The 19,682-nt window shown below is 46.8% G+C and overlaps 1 protein-coding gene across 14 annotated transcripts in view; it reads right to left on the bottom strand.

Moving 5' to 3' along the window:
• LOC100008640 (ATP-binding cassette sub-family G member 2) overlaps window positions 1-19,682 on the bottom strand; it is a 126,429-nt gene that overhangs the window by 34,656 nt on the left and 72,091 nt on the right. For 4 of the 14 annotated variants that reach the window (XM_070079461.2, XM_089301665.1, XM_051819256.3 and 1 more), the window contains one exon: window positions 8,761-8,982. In XM_070079461.2, the coding sequence (XP_069935562.2) occupies window positions 8,761-8,963 (203 nt within the window). In that variant the 5' untranslated portion in view covers window positions 8,964-8,982. 14 annotated transcript variants of the gene reach the window in all.

Here is a 19,682-nt window from a genome sequence, read left to right as displayed (position 1 = left end):
CTGCTCTGCGCTCATGAACGGTGTTATGGGGACGGAGTCGCACTCATCCACTGCTGTACTAGCTACAGCTGCACTCATGCTGTGAGGCCAGAGTTGAGTACACAGAGGTGCAGCCCATAAAGCTCAAGTATTTACTCTCTGGCCCTGGACAGGAGTTCGCTGATCCCTGGGTATAGTCCTCGCTTCCCTGGACTCCCCACCCTTCTATCAGCACTCAAAAGCCATTGCCCCATTATATTATTTTATAGCATTTGTTTGTGCTGGTTCTCCCTCATTACACCATAAAACACAGCCAGGGAGAAGGCTCCATCATATTAGCATCTCCCCTCCTGTCTCTTCCTGAACACTGACTACATGAAATGGAACTTAGCCAAAGCATTCCTGTCACTCCTATGACATTTCAGCACACAGTGGCCAATCTTTTGGTCTTATTTTGTTTATGGCTGAGAGGGGTCAATGCCGTTCCCACTGCTTGGAGTGTAGCCCCCTACACACACACACACACACACACACAGAGCGAGCAAGAGCAAGGTTGCACACCTTTCACATGCACATTTTTCACCTTCACAATCGCCACGCCCCAGCCCTCCACATTAGGGTTAGGGTTTCCACTGTGTCTTCCAATCCTCTCCCACAGTGGGAGAACACAGCTAAGGCGCTCTGCTTCACTGAATCCCCCACTCACCTGTAAAGCTTCTGAGCATACAGGACTTGCCTGTGTCACTAGTATCTCACACAAGGCAACACAGCCAGCAAGGCCAAGTTTGTTGACTAAATGAATCTCTCGTTTTTACACATGGGAACTACTTCTAAGGAAAAAAAATATTTTTTTCAGTAAACAAAGTCAGAAAGTAGGAAACAAATTATTAAAAAGCAGGTTTATTCTGACTAGAAAGGAAACTTGCATTTCTTATTTTTTATTTCAGGTTCAAATTATATGTCAGTCATTGCTTTCTCTCTATTTTTTTTTTAACATTTATTTTATTTATTTGAAAGGCAGAGAGAGAGAAAGAGAGGGAGAGAGAATCTCCCACCTGCTAGTTTACTCCTCAAAGGGCCTCTATGGCCAGGGCTGGGCCAGGCTGAAGCCAGGAATGAAGAGCTCCACCCAGGTCTCCCACATGGATGGCAGGGGCCTGAGGACTTAGGTCATCTTCTGCTCCTTTCCCAGGAACATCAGCAGAGAGCTTGGTTAGAATCGGCACTCTGATATGGCATGCTGGCCTCACAGGCAGTGGATTAGCTCGCTGTGCCAACACTGGTCCTGTGTCACTCACTCGATTAGCCTTGCCCTTCCCCTCCGTTTCTTACTGGGAAGATGATGGACACTCTGGGAAGAGGTGCATAATTGCCAGCACCCAGGAACACAAAGAGAGCTGGAAAGAGAGGTTGGGGGAAGAAAGGAGAGAGCCAGAGGGTCAAGAGATGGCTTCCATTGGGGAATAAGAAAACAGAGCTGGGGCGGCACTGTGGCACAGTGTTTTGTGCTGCCAAGTGCAATGCGGGCATCCCATATGAGCGCCAGTTTGAGTCCCAGCTGGGCCACTTCCAATCCAGCTCCCTGCTAATGCTCCTGGGAAACAACAGAACTGACAGCCCAAGTGCTTGGGCCCCTGCCACCCACGTGGGAGATCAGGATGGAGTTCCTGGCTCCAGGCTTTGGTCTGGCCCAGCCCTGGCTATTGTAGCCATTTGGGGAGTCAATCAGTAGACGGAAGTTCTCTCTCTCTCCCTTTCCCTCTCTCTCTCTGTGTCACTCTGCCTTTAAAATAAATAAATAAATCTTTTAAGAAACTGAACAAATCAGTGAGTACATTAATAATGATAGCCAGATCTTTCACTTTAAATTTTTTTTACTGTTATTATTATTTGAAAGGCTGAGAGACAAGGAGGAGTGGGGTAGACAGAGAGAGAGAGAGAGATTTTTCAATCCACTGGTTCACTCCACAAATGCCAACAACAGCCAAAGCTGGGCCAGCCTGAAGCCAGGGCCCAGGAGCTCAATCCAGGTTGCCCACACATGGTAGGAAGGAACCCAGGTGCTTGGGCCATCAGCGCTGCCTCTCAGGGTCTGCATTAGCAGGAAGCTGGGATCTGAAGCAGAGCCAGTACTCAAGCCCAGGCAAATGGGATTCAGGTGTCCCAAGTAGTCTCAGGCACTGTACCAAACGTCTGCCCAGTGTCTCACTTTTTGAGATTTTACAAACATGGAAACGTGGAAGGAATTCTGAGGCGCAGAGTAGAACTGCAGGTATTAAGGAGAAGTCACAGGTTCTGGCTACAGCCACAGACAGCTGTAGGAAGGTATAGATGGAAAACTCTCAAGGGGTTGCAGAGTGGCCACCCACTGCCTCTCTCTCCTGACCAGATCTGTGTGCACCTGTGCATAGGTCACTGGTTTTTTTTTAAAAAAAAAAAAAAGAAGAAGAAGAAGTTACAAGTGGGGCACAGATGTTGTGGCACACCAGATTAAACTGCTACTTGGGACGCCCGTATCCCATATCAGCGTGTCTGTTTTGAGTCCCAGCTTACTCCACTTCTCATCTATTTTCCTGCTAATGCATCCTGGGAGGCAGCAGGTGACTGCAAAGGCTTGGGTCCCTGTCATCCACGTGTGAGGCCGGGATGGAGTTTCTGGGCTCCTGGCTTTGGCTGGGCCCAGTCTTGGCTGTTAGAGGCATTTGGGGGAGTGAACCAGTGAATGGAAGATGCTCTCTTTGTGTGTGTGTCTCTCTCTCTGTCACTCTGCATAACATGCCAATAGCAATGAACAACCAAATCTTAGTTTATAGAAAGAGGTTAAGCACTCTACTATAAAAATGTGAAACCAAAAAAGCTCCAAAATCCAAAAATTTTTGAGCACCAGTGTGATGCTATAAAGAAAAAAAAAAATCCACACATGGTCTCACAGTCAAAATACAAGTATACTAAAAATACTGCATGAAATTACTCCTCACGGGGCTGGCACTGTGGCACAGTGGGTTAAAGCCCTGGCTTGAAGCACTGGCATCCTATATGGGCACCAGTTCTAGTCCCAGCTGCTCCTCTTCCAATCCAGCTCTCTGCTATGGCCTGGGAAAGCATTGGAAGATGGCCCAAGACCTTGGGCCCCTGCAGCCCCATGGGAGACCAGGAAGGAGCTCCTGGCTCTGGATCAGCCCAGCTCTGGCCATTACGGCTATCTGGGGAGTGAACCAGTGGATGGAAGACCTCTTTCTCTGTCTCTCCCTCTTCTGTAACTCTTTCATATAAATAAAATAAAAATAAATCTTAAAAAAAAAAGAAAAAAAATTACTCCTCAGCTAAGTGTGTAAGGTATATGAAATATGAATGAAATTCATGTTTTGGGTCCCATGCCTAAGATATCTCACTGTGTATAACAAATATTCCAAAATCTGAAACACTCCCAATCCCAAGCATTTCAGACGAGGAACACTTAACCTATACCACCCTCGGTGAAGGTGAACATCAAATTCCAGGACTGAGATAGAGCAAATGCAGTCAGAAACTTCAAGGCATGAGGTGATGCATCCAAAGAAAGGAGGTGAGACTCACCTTCAAAGTTCTCCCACTGGCTATATCAGAATCATGGGAGAATCACCAGAAATGATATAAACACCTTACTACTAATTGCTATCAAAAAAAAAAAAAAAAAAAAAAAAAAAAAGCACGAGTCCATGCATCTACACCAATACAAATACCCTAAATGAAAAAGAAATGATGAATGAAGTTTTTCCCTTTTAGTAGAATGGAAACTAAGAGATGGTGAAAACAGAAAATCACCTTTTAGCAATGATCATAAGGGTGGCTAATTCAGGCAAGAGTCCTCAATGGAGGCTGCAGCTGCAGCAAGCTAAGATTTATTTATTTTTCTAAATTTTATTTTTCTTTCCATTTACATGAAAGGTAGAGTGACAGAAAAAGAGAGAAAGACAGAAGTGGGGTGGGGGGTGGTTCCATCCATTAGTTAATTCCCCAAACGTCCACAGTAGCCTGAGCTGTGTCAGGCTGAAGCCAAGAGCTTGGAACTCCAGCCAACCTCTCACGCAGGTGGCAGGGACCCAAGTACTTGGGTTGTCATCTGCTGCCTTCCCAGGCACATGAGCAGGGAGCTGGATCAGAAGCAGAGCAGCCGGGACTTGAACCAGGCACTCCAGTATGAGATGTGGTGTCTCAAGTGCTGGCTTAACCTGCTGCACCACCACACCTGCCCCAGGTGAGCTGAGATTTACTGAGGAGAAGGATTCTGGAATAATGTCAGAGCATCTCTCTTCCTAATACTAATCGATGACAAAGGGGAAACAGGGGCATTGTGCAGAAGTATGGCAGACACCAACATGACCAGGGAGTCGATCTGAACATCAGACGCAGTGGGATGGGACAGGAAAATACCAGGCTGGATGGAGATGAAGAGACACAGCTGTGGTGGTCAGCCAACTGTGGGCGGAACATGGTCACCAATGGCCCCTCAGGAACCACTGCTTCCAGACAACAGGAGAAGGCCCTTATTTTTGGAAAACATTGGAAGGCATTAGACATCACACAGCATCACGTAGGTTCAGAGGGAATACTGACGACACGGGGAGGGTGCAGACATGGGGAATACCCACAGTGGGGGGATCTGGATGAAAGGAGTCCCACATTCCTGCAAGGGATGGGTTTAAAAGGCAATAGGATCCGACCATGAACAAACAACTCCTCTTGATGGACCAGAACCAAATGCACTCGATCTGAACAATGGCCTGAACATGAACTTGACTCATAAAAGAGATGCTTGAAGGCAGGGGATACTGATCCAGAAATCCTGCAGTGTGTAGAAAAAAGAGGAAATGGCACAGAAGCATGACCTCCTGTGACCGGCGAACAGAAAGTTCTTCAGATCAGGATACATATCTTTGCATCACATGTATTTAACTTTGGATTCTGGCCAGCTTTTTTTGGAATATAGATGATGACAGTGCTATGAAACATCAATGAATAACAAGACAAATGAGGGGCAGGTGTTTGCCCTAGCAGTTAAGATATCACTTGGGAAGCCCACATCCCATACTGGACTAACAGAGTTCAAGTCTTGGCTCTGTTCCTTCTGATTCCAACTTCCTGCCAATGTGCACCCTGGGAGGTGGCAGGTGATGGCTCAATTACTTGGAACTCTGCCATCCACATAGGAAACTCAGACTGAATTCCCAACTCCTGAGTGGAGCCTGGCCCAGCCCAGGTTGTTGTCAGCATCTGGGGAGTGAATCAGTGGACTAAAGATCTCTCCCTCTATCTCTGTCTCTCTTCCTTTCAAAGAAAATGAAAATAAATAAATAAAAATAGGCTAAATGAGAGCCACCCTTCCCCTACTTCAGAAACTACTTAGTTGAAGCCAACAGATAGGAGTATTACAGGCAGAAAAAGGATGACCTCTGTCCTAGAGACCTAAGTCAGAAACATTAGTAAGAAAGATGACCAGTCTTTGGTGTCCTTTCAACCATAAAAAGCTGAAAGAACTGTAATAGTTGACAGTTTTTATGAGCCTATAAAAGGGAATTCACCCTATGCTGAAGGCATAGGAAAAAGGCATTGTGAAGCCTTGAGCAGGTAAGCTGGTTAGTGCATCAAGTTGCTAATCCTCCAGCTTTAAAAGACAAAGATAGGCCGGCACCGCGGCTCACTAAGCTAATCCTCTGCCTTGCGGCGCCGGCACACCGGGTTCTAGTCCCAGTCGGGGTGCCGGATTCTGTCCCGGTTGCCCCTCTTCCAGGCCAGCTCTCTGCTGTGGCCCGGGAGTGCAGTGGAGGATGGCCCAAGTGCTTGGGCCCTGCACCCACCTGGGAGACCAGGAAAAGCACCTGGCTCCTGGTTTCGGATCAGCGCCGTGCGCCAGCCATTGGAGGGTGAACCAACAGCAAAAGGAAGACCTTTCTCTCTGTGTTTCTCTCTCTCACTGTCCACTCTGCCTGTCAAAAATAATAATAATAATAATAAAAAAAGACAAAGATAAACCTATCCTCACTCCATCTGTATTTTACATCTAGTCAACCTACACATACTCAGCTCATGTTACCCTCCATCTCTTCTTGCACTAAAGCCAAAGAGAACAACATTGTCTTGGAGAGCGTTGCTCACAAAAAGCTTGTCAGCTTTCCAGAAGTCAACTCTGCCTAGACACCCAGCCAAAGATGAAGCCTTGCACCCAGTCCTACATTTCTCCCCTGGCTCCCCTGGGCAAGATGGTGGGTGTGGCTTGCAGGAGAACGTTCTAATGCAGCACAGTGCTGGCCTCAACCTAAGAGTCTCAGATCTCCACTGTTTCCCTTTCACCTACAGCTCAGAATACTGCGCCTCATCCTGTGGTGTGTTTGCCCTCCGACAGCAGTCAGCTGCTACTAGCAGAACAGACCAGACTTCCACACCAAACACCCAGAAAACAGGAAACACGTAATCCGTGGTTTGCAGCCACACTTGGTCAAAGGACTCTTAGAACCTCTGCTCCAGCCTTGAAGAGTGGGGAAAAGTTTTTTGCTTTGTCCAGGAGGAATTACTTCCCTTATTAAGCAAACAAAACACCTATGCCATCTGAGCAAACCCGAATTCACACTACACACACAGAAGGGAAGAACTGGACTCAACTCTCCAGAAACCAGAAGAGCACCAAGTCTAGCAGGCAGCATCTGAAAAACAATGGCAACCCCTAGTCGTGAGCAGGTTCTACAGGAATGGTCATTTCCCTCCCTACCCCAGCGCACCTGAACCACCACGACAAATTCCCTGCTGGATGAAAACCGCACGTACCAGGTGCTTTTAAAATATAGTTAGGCAGAGGCAGGCCTGTGGCCTGCAGCAGTTCAGCTACCACATAAGACATTCACATCCCATACTGGAGTGCCGGGGTTCAAGTCCCAGCTCTGCTTCTTCTGACTCCAGCTTCCTGCAAATGCACACCCTGGGAGGTAACAGTAATAGCTCAAGAAGTTGGATCCCTGCCACCCACATGGGAGGCCTGGATTGAGTTCTGGGCTCCTGGCTTTGGTCTCACCCAGCCCTGGCTATTACAGGCATATGGGGAATAAACCAGCACCTGGAAGATCTCTGTCTCAGTCTTTGTCTCTCTGCCTTTTACACAAACAAAAATCATTAAAATATAATTAACTGCATTGATTCAGATCCTAAATTTTCATTAGTTCAGACTCCAACTATGTAAGTCAAGCTAAATTATAGTTGTGTTATATTTAAATACATTTTCCGCCTGTCTGTATAACAGAGAAAGCATTAAGGGGAAGTATTAAGTTCTTTGTTAAGACTAACAGGCCATTCATTTAAAACAGATTTTTTCTTTTTTGTTTTCATGCAAATTGTTGAACTCTTTACTTAGTATAGAGTTGGTCTTCTGTGTATAAAGATAACTGAAAATGGATCTTAGCAGAGAATGGGACTAGGAATGGGAGAGGGAAGAGGAGAAGGGGTGGGAGGGCGGGTATGAACTATATTCCTAAAGTTCTACTTATGAAATGCATGCAGTTTGTATTCCTTAAATAAAAGATTTCTTTTGGAAAAAATAATTTAAAAAAAAAAGAAAATCAAAGTACTTGCTCAGTATACTGTCATTTCTACCTCCTTGCTTCAAGAACATAAAAGGCAGAAAGTGTTCAAGTACCTAAAATGCACCTGACTTACAAAGTAAATCAGAAAGTCTTCTATTTCACAGATTAGAAAACTGAAGCTGAGAGTTTAAAATGATTTCCACTCAGAGCAGATGTTTAGCCTAGTGGTTAAAAGCACACATTCCACATCAGAGTACCTAGGTTGGATTCCTGTCTCTGGCTCCTGACTCCAGCTTCCTGCTAATGCACCCATGGACAGTAGCAATGATGGCTCAAGAACCTGCATCCCTGCCACTCACATGGCATAGAGTTCCTAGCTTCCGGGTTCTACCTGGGCTGGCTCCAGTCACTGTGGCTACTTGGGGAGTGAACCAGCATATGGGAGGGCTCTCTGTCTCTGTCTCTCTACCTCTCCAGTGAATAAATACAATTTTAAAATAAATAAATAAATAAAAATTATTTTCACCATTAAAAGAAAGCAGTAAATCAAACAGCCAGCCTCTTTCCATCAAAACTCAAGATTTATCCAGGAAAAAGCAAACGACACATCAATTGTTCAGTTGCCCAAGCGAAAGATGATGTACATGGTACAAACACTTCTAAAAACAATTTGGAGGCTGGCACAGTGGCACAAAAGGTTAAAGCCCTGGCCTGCAGCACCAGCATCCCATATGGGTGCCAGTTCAAGTCCCAGCTGCTCCACTTCCGATCCAGCTCCCTGCTAATGCAGCAGAGGATGGCCCAAGTCCCCCAAGTCCTTGGGCCCCTGCACCCACATGGGAGACCAGGAAGAAGCTGCTGGCCTGGCTTCAGATCAGCTCAGCTCTGGCTGTTGTGGCCATCTGGGGAGTGAAGCAGCAGATGAAGACCTTCTCTCTCTCTCTCTGTCTTCTCTCTTTCTCTGTCTCTACCTTTCGGTAACTTTCAAATAAATAAAATAAAGCTTTAAAAAAAAAAACAATTTGGCAGATCCTCTGAAAGTTAAACAGAAGCCTAACACGTGACCCAATCATTTCATCCCAGTCTAGCCTGAAGAAATGAAAGCATGTGTGTGAGTATCTGTACAAAGACCTGTGCATAAGTGTTCGCAGCAGCCTTACTGGTAAAAGGCGAAGCTATAAAGGTTCATCTCAGGTCAACAAAGCATCTCATAGAAAGCGCATGCACATACTTGATGTCTGACAGGATTTCTTTCTCAACTGTTTTGCGACACAGAAGAAAGCCACTCTTGACTTTTACTCGATAGCAGATGTTATGAAAACTTAACACGGCTCCCTCATGCGGTGTCTTCAGGTCGTTGGTGGCTGTCCCAGGGAGGCCATTGCTGTTTCTTTGTGACATTGGCACAAAAATCTGGACATCGTCGGAAGACATCGGGGAAGTTTCTGCCTTTCTGTGGGAGAAAAACAACTGTAAGTTGACAGTCCAGATAAACCAGATTATACACACTAGGTAACCGCGTCTAAAACGAGTCTGCTTTAACCCGTGCTGGACAGCACACGTGGCTGTCATCTCACTGCAAAAAGAACAACCTTGGAGGAAATTTCTAGTAAGTAAATGGGCCCTCACAAGTTACTAGGAACCCTATAAAAATTACTCAAAACTCTTAAAGCAGGGAACATCAGGGTGAGAGTTAAGACTTGGTCTGACTTGAGAAGCACATTGAGGTACAACTCAGCTCCAGGGGTGGACAGTATAATCACCCTCATGATACAGTGCATTTTTTTTACCTTTAGTGCCGATATTGTGTTTACTCAAGCAGGCACACGGGAGCAGTTTCTCTTAGCGCATAGCTCCAGATGTTGTGGCTCCAGTTGTCAGGTACCTGCAGTCACCTAAGGTAAGCCCCCAACTGCTTGCAATGACATCACCATTTCCTTAATGGGCAAACATATTTAAATTCTGGGACGATTTAATATTAACTGCGAAAATGATTAAGTACATCAAACCAACAATCAAGTGGCTCAAGATTAAAAAAAAACTGAATATGAATTATATAAAGAACTATAAAATGTTTCATTAAACAAGTTACAAAAGACCTGGTAAAAAGTAACTATGGGGGCAGGCACTGTAGTGTAGCGAGTAAAGCTACCACCTGCAATGCCATCATATATGGGTGCCATTTCATATCCCAACTGCTCCACTTCCTATCCAGCTTCCTGCTAATGTATCTGGGAAAGCAGTAGCACATGGCACAAGGACTTGGGCCCCTGTCACCCATGTGGCAGATCCAGATGAAGCTCCTGGTTCCTGGCTTCAGCTGGGAATTAAAAATTTCTAGTATTTAGTTGAAAGGAAGAGTTTCAGAGAGAGAGAGAGAGAGAGAGATCTTCCATCCGCTGGTTCAGTCCCCAAGTGGACTCAATGACCAGGTCTGGGCCAAGAGGAACCAGGAGCCAGGAACTCCATCCAGGACTCCCATGTGGGTGGCAGGGGCCCAAGTACTTGGGCCACGCCCCACTGCTTTCCCAGATACATTAGCAGTGAGCTGGATTGGAAATGGAACAGTGGGGACTGGAACTGGCACTCAGTAGCAATGCTGGCATCGCAGGCAGCCACTTAACCCACTGCACCACAAAGTTGCCCCAGTTTTATTTTTTAAAAGCTCAATTACTTTCTCTCTGCCTAAGCTATTTCAAACAAATAGCACCCCTAAGAACAACAATAAAAGCACACATGAGACATAAGGAGGAGTTTAAAGTGTTCTCTCTGATGAGAGCAAAGCAGCCAAGACTCCAGGAACCAAAATTCTGGAAAAGCGGGAGCAGCATAGGAGCAAACACAGCATCCTGTGTCCTCTCCTCAAGGTATCTGCACACATAAGTCACACACACACGGGGCACAACTCAGAACAACCGAGCGGGAGGAAACTGCTGGACACTTCTTTTTTAAGCCTCTAATATTTCTGGGTAAAGCCTTCTGTAGTCTCTACGTGCTCAGGAGACAAAGCATGGAGCCGCAGCTAGCAAGCAGGAGGGGCCCTGGAAACCATGCTTCTGAGATCCCAGAAGGACCAAAAAAAAGAAAAAGCGACACCAGACCAGCCTCTACTTGACCAAGGTGATGTGCTCAGACGCGTCTGCTAGAAGAGAGTGAACTCCTCATCCACATCTTCAACCAGGAAATGACCAGGCATGCTGGAAAACAGGACCTAACGTTCCAAAAGTGAGAACGCAGAAAGAGACCCACAGGTAACCTAGACATTGGTATTAGAACAACTGATTAATATGTCCATGAAAGTAAATGAAGATGGGTTATCACCAAAGAACCAGAATTTATTTTAAAAAATAAAAAATTAGAAACTCAGCAGATGAGTTCAATAGCCATTTAAACACAGACTAGGGAAAGAATTAATTCGTGACCTGGAAAATTGGTGCATAAAAACCTTGCAGAAGAAAATTATGAATGATGAAAATTATCAACAGGAGCAACAACAACAAAAAAGGCAAAGCTCTGTTAAAAAGAACAACAAGTACATAAAACAGCTGGGACATGTGCAAAAGTTCTGTCCTACCTGTACCGGGAGAGGAAGCAAAACAGAGCAGAGGCGATAAAGTTTTCAGGTCACACAGCAAAGAAGCTCTAGACTGGCAGCAGCATAAACACAAAAACACACCTAGGCGTATCAGAGTAAGACGCCCAAGTGCACAGTCATTTCGGAATAACTGTTTCTACACCCAAAACTGATCATTCACAACACTCTGCTTTGCAAGCTGGAAGAGCAGGAAACCGCATAAAGATTGACACCTGGGAAATGAAAGGGAAATAGCTGCTTTTTAATCAGCAAAGCCACTGAATATAATAATGAGCCAACGTTCTATTGTCTTGGAGCAAGGAAAGGAATTAATGAACTTCACACCTTGACCTCAAAAGCTTAGTAAGCCATCTCCTCCGATCTTCAGCAGCCAAACAAGGCTGATTCCCCCACCGGCAATCACGTCTTTTACTGCCATCCCCATTCATGTTTAGCCCCTGGGAACACTTGGCAACCTTCTGCCGAGACTTAGGAAAAGAACCACATAGCACACTGCCTGAATTTTAAGCCACTGACATGGAAACTTCCAAGAGATTTTCCTGAGGCTACCCACTAATTAGACATCACCAAGGCCCACACAAGACACAGGGCAGGGGCCCACGCTGTGTTGTAGCAGGTAAAGCCGCTGCCTGAAGTGCCGGCATCCCATATGGGCGCCAGTTCGAGACCTGGCTGCTCCACTTCCAATCCAGCTCTCTGCTATGGCCTGGGAAAGCAGTAGAAGATGGCCCAAGTCCTTGGGCCCCTGTACCCACATGGGAGACCCGAAAGAAGCTCCTGGCTCCTGGCTTCGGATCGGCACAGCTCCGACCCTTGTGGCCATTTGGGGAGTGAACCAGCGGATGGAAGACACCCCCCCCCCCCGCCTCTCCTTCTCTCTCTGTGTAACTCTTGACTGTCAAATAAATAAATAAATAAGTCTTAAAAAAAGAAAAAGACAAGGCAGAGCCTGATAAACACAGCAACGCTTGTAGAATGTGTCTTGTGGAGTGTTTACAGGGCCTGGCAATCCATGAGTCACAAACCCAGTGAGTGACTCAGGTAATCACCAGCTGAAACATGTGTTATCACAAAAACAGGATGATTTTAAAACTAACGATGATAAAAGCCTCAGCAGCCTCTAACCTGAAAGTGCCCAATATCTAGTCAATATGGTATTACATGACTCATGAAAAGTAGTAACTGCCTTCAAGTCAACATTTAACACTCCCCCACAGCCAGCCAGTTTCTGGTTACATGTGTTGCTTCTCTGCATTACTCATCACTTTTTCATAGAAAGAAAAATGTTGAAATCACATCTGCTTGTCCCAATTAGAAAAACGACCTCCCTTGGGCTGATGCTGGGGTGCAGCAGGGTAAGCCGGCATCTGCAATGCTGGCATCCGGTGTGGGCGTGGTTAGGAGTCCCAGCTATTCCACTTCCAATCTCTGCTTCTTGCTGCCTGCTAATGCACCTCGGAAAGCAGCAGATGATGGCCCAAGTACTCGGGCTCCTGCACCCACGTGGGAGACCTGGATGAAATTCCTGGCTCCTAGCTTCAGTCTGGCCCAGCCCAGTTCACTGGGAGTGAACCAGTGGAGCGAAGATATTTGTCTCTTTGTCTCTCCCTCTCTATCATTCTGTCTTTCAAATAAACAAACCTTTAAACAAACAAACAATCTCCCACCACCTGTTGAAGTTTCCCAGCTTCCAGAACACCTACTAATCTTGGGGGGTGGGTGTCTTTATTTAATAATCATTTTCTGAGTCCTAGGTGCTAGACCCACTGCAAAGATCTTAAGTTTGTAGACAAGAGCCCTGGAATGAATTTGCAGGTGACCCAAACCCAGGCTCTTCACGTTATCTGGCCTTGTTATCTGCCTAAATCAACTAGGAAATGCTGTCTAACAAAATCAAGGGGTTTTCCACCAAGGTCCTTTCCCCCTCTGTGGCACTCCCTGTTCCATAATTAAGAGTATGGTAAAGAGTAAAAAATTGAGGAAAGTGGTATTTTTAATGTAGATTATCATTTTTTCAGCCCATTTGAAAAGTAGAGAGATAGGGAGAGGCATACAGGGAGAGGGAGGGAGAGGGAGAGAAGGAGAGAGGGATCTTCCATTCCTGGCTAACTCTCCAAATGCCTGCAACAACTTGAGCTAGACCAGGCTGAAGCCAGGACCCAGGAACTTCATCTGAGTCTCTTACATGGGTGGCAGGAACCCAAGTACTCAGAAAATGATAATTAAAAAAAAAGACACCACCCCCCAAGATTAGTAGGTACTCTGGATACCCAGAAACTGCAACAAGGTAGTAGGAGATTGTTTGTTTAAAAGTTTATTTATTTGAAAGGCAGAGTGATAGGGAAATACAAAGAGACAGAAAGATTATATAGACAGACAGGATTAGACAGAGCACAAAGCCCAGTGTGCATAAGAGGGTACCTCAAAGTTCATGGAAAATACATATTGTGAAAAAACTGTTCAACTATGCATGGATTCCAAAGGTTTTGCAGCAAATTAAGCTCATCTTTTAATTCCATTTTTTATGAACTTTTTGAAGGATCTTCATTCAATGAAAACTGCAATCAAGTTAAAAAAAAAAAAAGAAACGAAACAGAAAAACAACAACAGCACACAGGCAGAATCTAAAGTCCTTGGCCAGGGACCTGCCCAGTTATAATTACTGCACAGGTAGGTGGAAGCCAAGGTAGCTCTCAAGCCAAGAGTTCTGTGCCCTCCCATGATGTTTCCTAGAGATTCCCTTGGTTTATGGAGAGTTGCACTCTGCCTTACAGCCATAGGCAGAAGCTGCAACTTAAGCCCCAACTCCTTAACTGTGCACTGTGGTTAATGCCAAGATATTACAATCTTGGAAAGGAGTGGAGGCAGGGCCTCAGGCCACGGTCAGGGGATTGCATCAGTGGACTATCTACAAAAGGGAAAAGCAGGAGGAACTCTGAATTTTGCTTTCCATGAAGTTATCTCTGGCATTTCCCATGGCTCTCTCCATCAGTGGGGCAGCAGGCTGTCTCTATGTGACAGACTCGCCCTGACCTGTCCAGGCTGACTGTGTGTTCAGGTTTGAAGGTTGCTCAGTAGTGCAGTTTGAGTCAGCCCAAGGTGTCCAAGGCCCCCACATCCCTGTAGCAGAGTGATCTGGGAGCATGGCCCAATTTTGCACAGGACAATACCTCACGGGTAGGCCTACCTGGTAGGGGCAGAGGGGATGCCCAAGCCTTTTAATGGGCTATACTGGGCCACACGATGACATTATGTAGTCAACGACAGAGTACATAAACTGGGGGTGGGGGGCTCAGACAATGACAGTGGAGCCGAAACATTCCTCACTGGTGATGTTATGGCTGCCGAAATGTAGCACCACACGTTACTCCAGTGTTTGTGCAGATGCAGGTGTGAACACCCACTGTACAGCCAGCTGCACAAAAGGACAGCACACTCAGCTGCATCCTGATGAAGACAAGAAATGACTCTCTTGGCTGGTGCCGTGGCTCACTAGGCTAATCTTCCACCTGCGGCGCCAGCACACCAGGTTCTAGTCCCGGTCGGGGCGCCAGATTCTGTCCGGGTTGCCCCTCTTCCAGGCCAGCTCTCTGCTGTGGCCCGGGAGTGCAGTGGAGGATGGCCCAAGTGCTTGGGCCCTGCACCCCATGGGAGACCAGGAGAAGCACCTGGCTCCAGGCTTCGGATCAGCACGGTGCACCGGCCGCGGCGGCCATTAGAGGGTGAACCAACGGCAAAGGAAGACCTTTCTCTCTGTCTCTCTCTCTCACTGTCCACTCTGGCTGTCAAAAAAAAAAAAAAAAAAAAAAAAAAGAAACGACTCTCTTGCTAGTGTATGTGTTTTCTACACTATGCTTTTCTTTGATATTTTTTGGAGAGTCCTCCTTTGAATCAGGCTGCTGGGTTCTCTCAGCAGCCTCACACATCTTTTGCATCTCAGGCTTGTCATGGTCCTAGGAGCAAAAGGCTAGACCACATACACTAGACCAGTCCTCACCATCGAGGCACAGGGGTAGGGTGTACGGTCATTCTGCGAAGTGTGACTGCAATTACCTCTTCAAATCACTGCCAGGGGGAGGCAGTGTTGCGGCACAGTGGGTAAAGCTGTCACCTGCGATGCTGGCATCTCATTTGAGCACCATTCAGAGTCCTGGCTGTTCTACTTACAATCCAGCTCCCTGCTAACCGCCTGGGAAAGCAGAGGAAGGTCCAAGTGTTTGTGCCCATCCATGTGGGAAACCTGGATGGAGTTCCTGGCTCCTGGCTTCAGTCTAGCCCAGTCCTGGCTGTTTACCACCATTTGGGGAGTGAATCAAAAGATGAAAGAACTCTCTCTCTCTCTCTCTCTAACTCTGCCTGTCAAATAAATAAACTAAATCTTTAAAAACTAACTAAATACATAAATAAATAAAGCAGCACTCTGGCTGCTGCGTGGAGAATGTCAGGGCGAGGGAAGGCAAGAGTAGAAGCAAGGGCCAGTTGGGAGGCTACTGCGGAACTCCAGGGCAGACACGTGTGGACCAGGCAGACAGAGGGCAGAGCAAGTTCCAGCTTAGTTTTCTGTTAAAAAAAAAAAAAATCAGGAACCACAGACAAGACTCAGGGATGACAAACTTCTCCACTCTCTTGGGGTCTTCATTAGGCAAAAACATACTGCCCTTAATTTTTCTTAAATGCTACTTTAAGGAAGGAAAACTTCCTCTCCTCTCCCCTCTAGATTCTGGGTGGGGGTGGGGGTGCCTGGCAATTACACTGACAACAGATTAACAACAGAAAAAAAGTGTAAGTATGTGTGAGAGTTTTACAAAGAGAGGAGACTCCAGGAAGTGTCCAGATGGCTTAGAATTATCTACCATCCTGGACTAAAAGAAAAAGGGCGGGGCTTCCAGGGGCAAGTTACAGCAAGGGAAGGGGAGGAAAGGAATTGCTAAGCAAAGGTTGTCTTGTTATGCAGGTAAGTCTCAGGTGACCTTGGAAGTGGAAAACTCCTTTACAAATATTTGTTTATTTGAAAGGCAGTAAGAAAGAGAGAGAGAAATGGCCGGCGCCACGGCTCACTAGGCTAATCCTCCGCCTAGCGGCGCCGGCACACCGGGTTCTAGTCCCGGTCGGGGCGCCGGATTCTGTCCCGGTTGCCCCTCTTCCAGGCCAGCCCTCTGCTGTGGCCAGGGAGTGCAGTAGAGGATGGCCCAGGTGCTTGGGCCCTGCACCCCATGGGAGACCAGGAAAAGCACCTGGCTCCTGGCTCCTGCCATCGGATCAGCGCGGTGCGCCGGCTGCAGCGGCGGCCATTGGAGGGTGAACCAACGGCAAAGGAAGACCTTTCTCTCTGTCTCTCTCTCTCACTGTCCACTCTGCCTGTCAAAAAAAAAAAAAAAGAGAGAGAGAAAGAGAATAAGAATCTTACATCTGCTGTTTCAACAGCCAGAACCAGGAGCCAAGAGCATCATCCGGGTCTCCCACGTGGGTGGCACGGTCCCCAGCACTTGGGCCATCTTCCTCTGCTTCCCAGGCTCATTAGCAGGGAGCTGGATCAGAAGTGGAGCAGCTGCTGACATGGGATGCATGCTGGGTAAGCAGTAGCTTCACCTGCCACACCAGGCCCCAGGTGCCAATTTCCTTTACAAAAGGGCACATGTATCCTCTACAGGTGTTAGGGGAAGGTGAAGAACTTTCAAAGAGTCCACAAGCTCTCAATCGCCTTATTCTCAAAATAAAACACAGAGGCCTACTTGGAGGCGGCATTTTCCTGGTGCCCTTCACCATAGACCCACAGCCAACAGAGCTACCCCCACCTCAGTGAGCTGCTCCGGAGCAGCCTCAGTGGGCTCACCCTGCTAGACACAGTTTAACACTCCTTGAAGTTCCAGGGAATGCCAGACTCCCTAGAGACCTTTATCCTCAGCCTCCCACCCGCCCCTCCCATTGACCTCTGTCTTCAGATGACCTTGCCCCAGCCACAGCCTCAGGTCAAACACTCTCCCCACTCCCTCCCATCTTCTCAGCTCTCTCCTTCCAGTCAGCAGTGACTCTGCTCCTAGGAAGTGGCTCTGGACACACCCACGACCCACAGAGCAGATGGCCAGATGGGCTGGAGTCCACAGCAGGGTGAGCTCCAGTCCACAGCCTGGAGACGCCCACATAGGGGTGAGCAGCTGAGCAGCAGCTAGGATGTGCCTAAAAGCAGAGCAGAGAAGGAGATGAACTCAGTTGCATAAATTCCCTGGGCAGGAGCTGGCGGCCAGGGAAGACCCACTCTGTCTTACATAGGGTCACAAAACTCTCCGGGAGGCCCACTCCTCCTTCCAACTCTCCCCTATCAAGATAACACACAAGCCCCAAAGGCCGTGCCCCTTTGAGTCCATTTTTTTTCCTTTGAACCTATGACTAAATCTGTCTCCTCTTGCTAATCTCTTTTGTCAGTTTCATTCACAGGCCCACAAACTGTAAAAACCTCACAAGATAGAGGCAGTTTTTTTCTCCCTACACCATAGACAAATAAGTTAAAGGACAGAGCTGTGAGACTCCATTTAAAATCACGGGGATCAGGAGGTACCAGCAAGTGGTGGGGAACTTGACAAAGTGAGAGCAAGCGATTTCCTTCATTCCCACAAGTTATAAAATGCTTGACTTAGAGAAAATGATTCGGTGCTCAGTGAGCAAGCAGCCCCTAACAGGGCCCAAAAGAGTGATTCTCTTTATGGACTAAGGAAAGGACCCCAAGCAATTTCTACTCCCTTCAGAAGTGGGTACTGTCCACTGGACACGTGGGCTCACCACCCACCTTTGAACTGTAAGTAATGTAAGAAACTGAACTTTTACCATTATTTAATTTCACTTAAGTTTAAATCACTCCACGTGACTGGCGTGGCTACCACATAGCACAGTACTTGTCTAGGCTATTTACTCTTAAGCTACAGTGCTTCTTGCTGAGCTACTTGTAAATAAAGCGATTTCATAGTGCTATAAAAGATACATATATCAGCTATTCTTGAATCAAAACAGATTTGTTTCTGTTTCCAAAAACAGCACAAAACTGTGGTAGCATTATGTTTCTTTTAAATATAGAAAAGTGTTGGATGGCACGCTAATCCTCCACCTGCAGTGCCGCCACCTGGGGTTCTAGTCCAGGTCGGAGCAGCGGTTCTGTCCCGGTTGCTCCTCTTCCAGTCCAGCTCTCTGCTGTGGCCTGGGAAGGCAGTGGAGGATGGCCCAAGTGCTTGGGCCCTACACTCGCATGGGAGACCAGGAGGAAGCATTATGTTTCTTTTAAATATAGAAAAGTGCTTTAAAAAGTAAAATGTTGTATACTTCAGGATAAGAACAACAAATCCATAAGATGATTAAGTGTGGCAATAGCCGGGAAAGAAAATGCTGTTTCTTTGGAACTCTCTTCTAAACAATTGTTACTGAACCCGATTCCATTCCTCAAGGGGGAAAAAAAATAGGCGAGTCCCAAAGAATTAAATCTGATCTCTGTCCCTAAACATATTTCACATTTTTTAAACCAAAATACTGTTGACCAAAATCTAACACAGTCATTCCTGGAATCTCACAGCATTTTGTTCACAATTCCACATACAACGGGAAGCCAAGGAAAGAAAAACAGTGATGATTTACCTGCCAGGGTTTTCCTATAAAAGTCCCAAAGATCTCCAGCAATGTCTCAATCCTGAGATGACGCCTTTAACACCTTGTCTTCCAAGCCCCCTGAAGGCCCCCTCAGCACTTCCCATATTGCAGTAAGAGCCTGATTCCTGACCCTTCTCCTCCACACTGCACTGCGCACCTCCAATTCCCACGTCATTTTTGGACGCACAAGTCACAGGTGGAATTTGCCTACAGACGGTGAACTCCTGTGAAAGCAGGGAGGCCCAATGCCTGCTGTTAAACCTTCAGACCTCCTCAGACCCTGCTCTCCCTGTTGCAGAGGGGCTTAAAGGTAAGACACACGCCAGCAAGATGAAGTCACTAGCAGTCAAGTTAAGGAGCAGATGCCTGGAGTCCCCTGGAGAGCTGAGACTCTGGGAGGATTACTCAACTGCACACTAAGCGTACAAAGAACAAGGGCAGGTGTTTAGCTGAGTGCTTAGGACACCCCCATCCCACACGAGCTCCTGCCTTCAGCTTCCGGCTACTGAAGATCCTAGAAGGCAAGAGTGACATGATGCCTTGAGCAACTAGAACCCTGTCATTCACATGGAGTTCCCAGCTCCTGGCTTCAGCCCTGGCCTACCCCAAGCACTTAGGGCACTTAGGGAGTGGACCAGCCAACAGGAGCTCACTCCATCTGTCGGTTTCTCTGCCTCTCAAATAAGCAAACAACAATTAAGGGAAAAAAATGAAAGAATACAAACACACACGCATGGGAGGAGAGAGAGAAAGGGGGACTTAGCCTCAAATTTTCAAATGCATAGGAGGAAGAGAGAGCAAGGGACTTAGCCTCAAATTTTCAAACGTGAGGATAAATCCTAAATTATGTCATCTAAGAACTCAATGTATATAAGAGTTCAAAGAAACTGTAAGTCTCCCGCTTCAAGGCAGGACACGCAAGGTAT

This window comes from Oryctolagus cuniculus, chromosome 8 (genome assembly GCF_051225735.1).
Source record: "Oryctolagus cuniculus isolate XC-2025 breed Fujian yellow rabbit chromosome 8, ASM5122573v1, whole genome shotgun sequence".
Classification (NCBI taxonomy): Eukaryota; Metazoa; Chordata; class Mammalia; order Lagomorpha; family Leporidae; genus Oryctolagus; species Oryctolagus cuniculus.
This window is presented reverse-complemented; position numbering and strand designations above follow the sequence as displayed.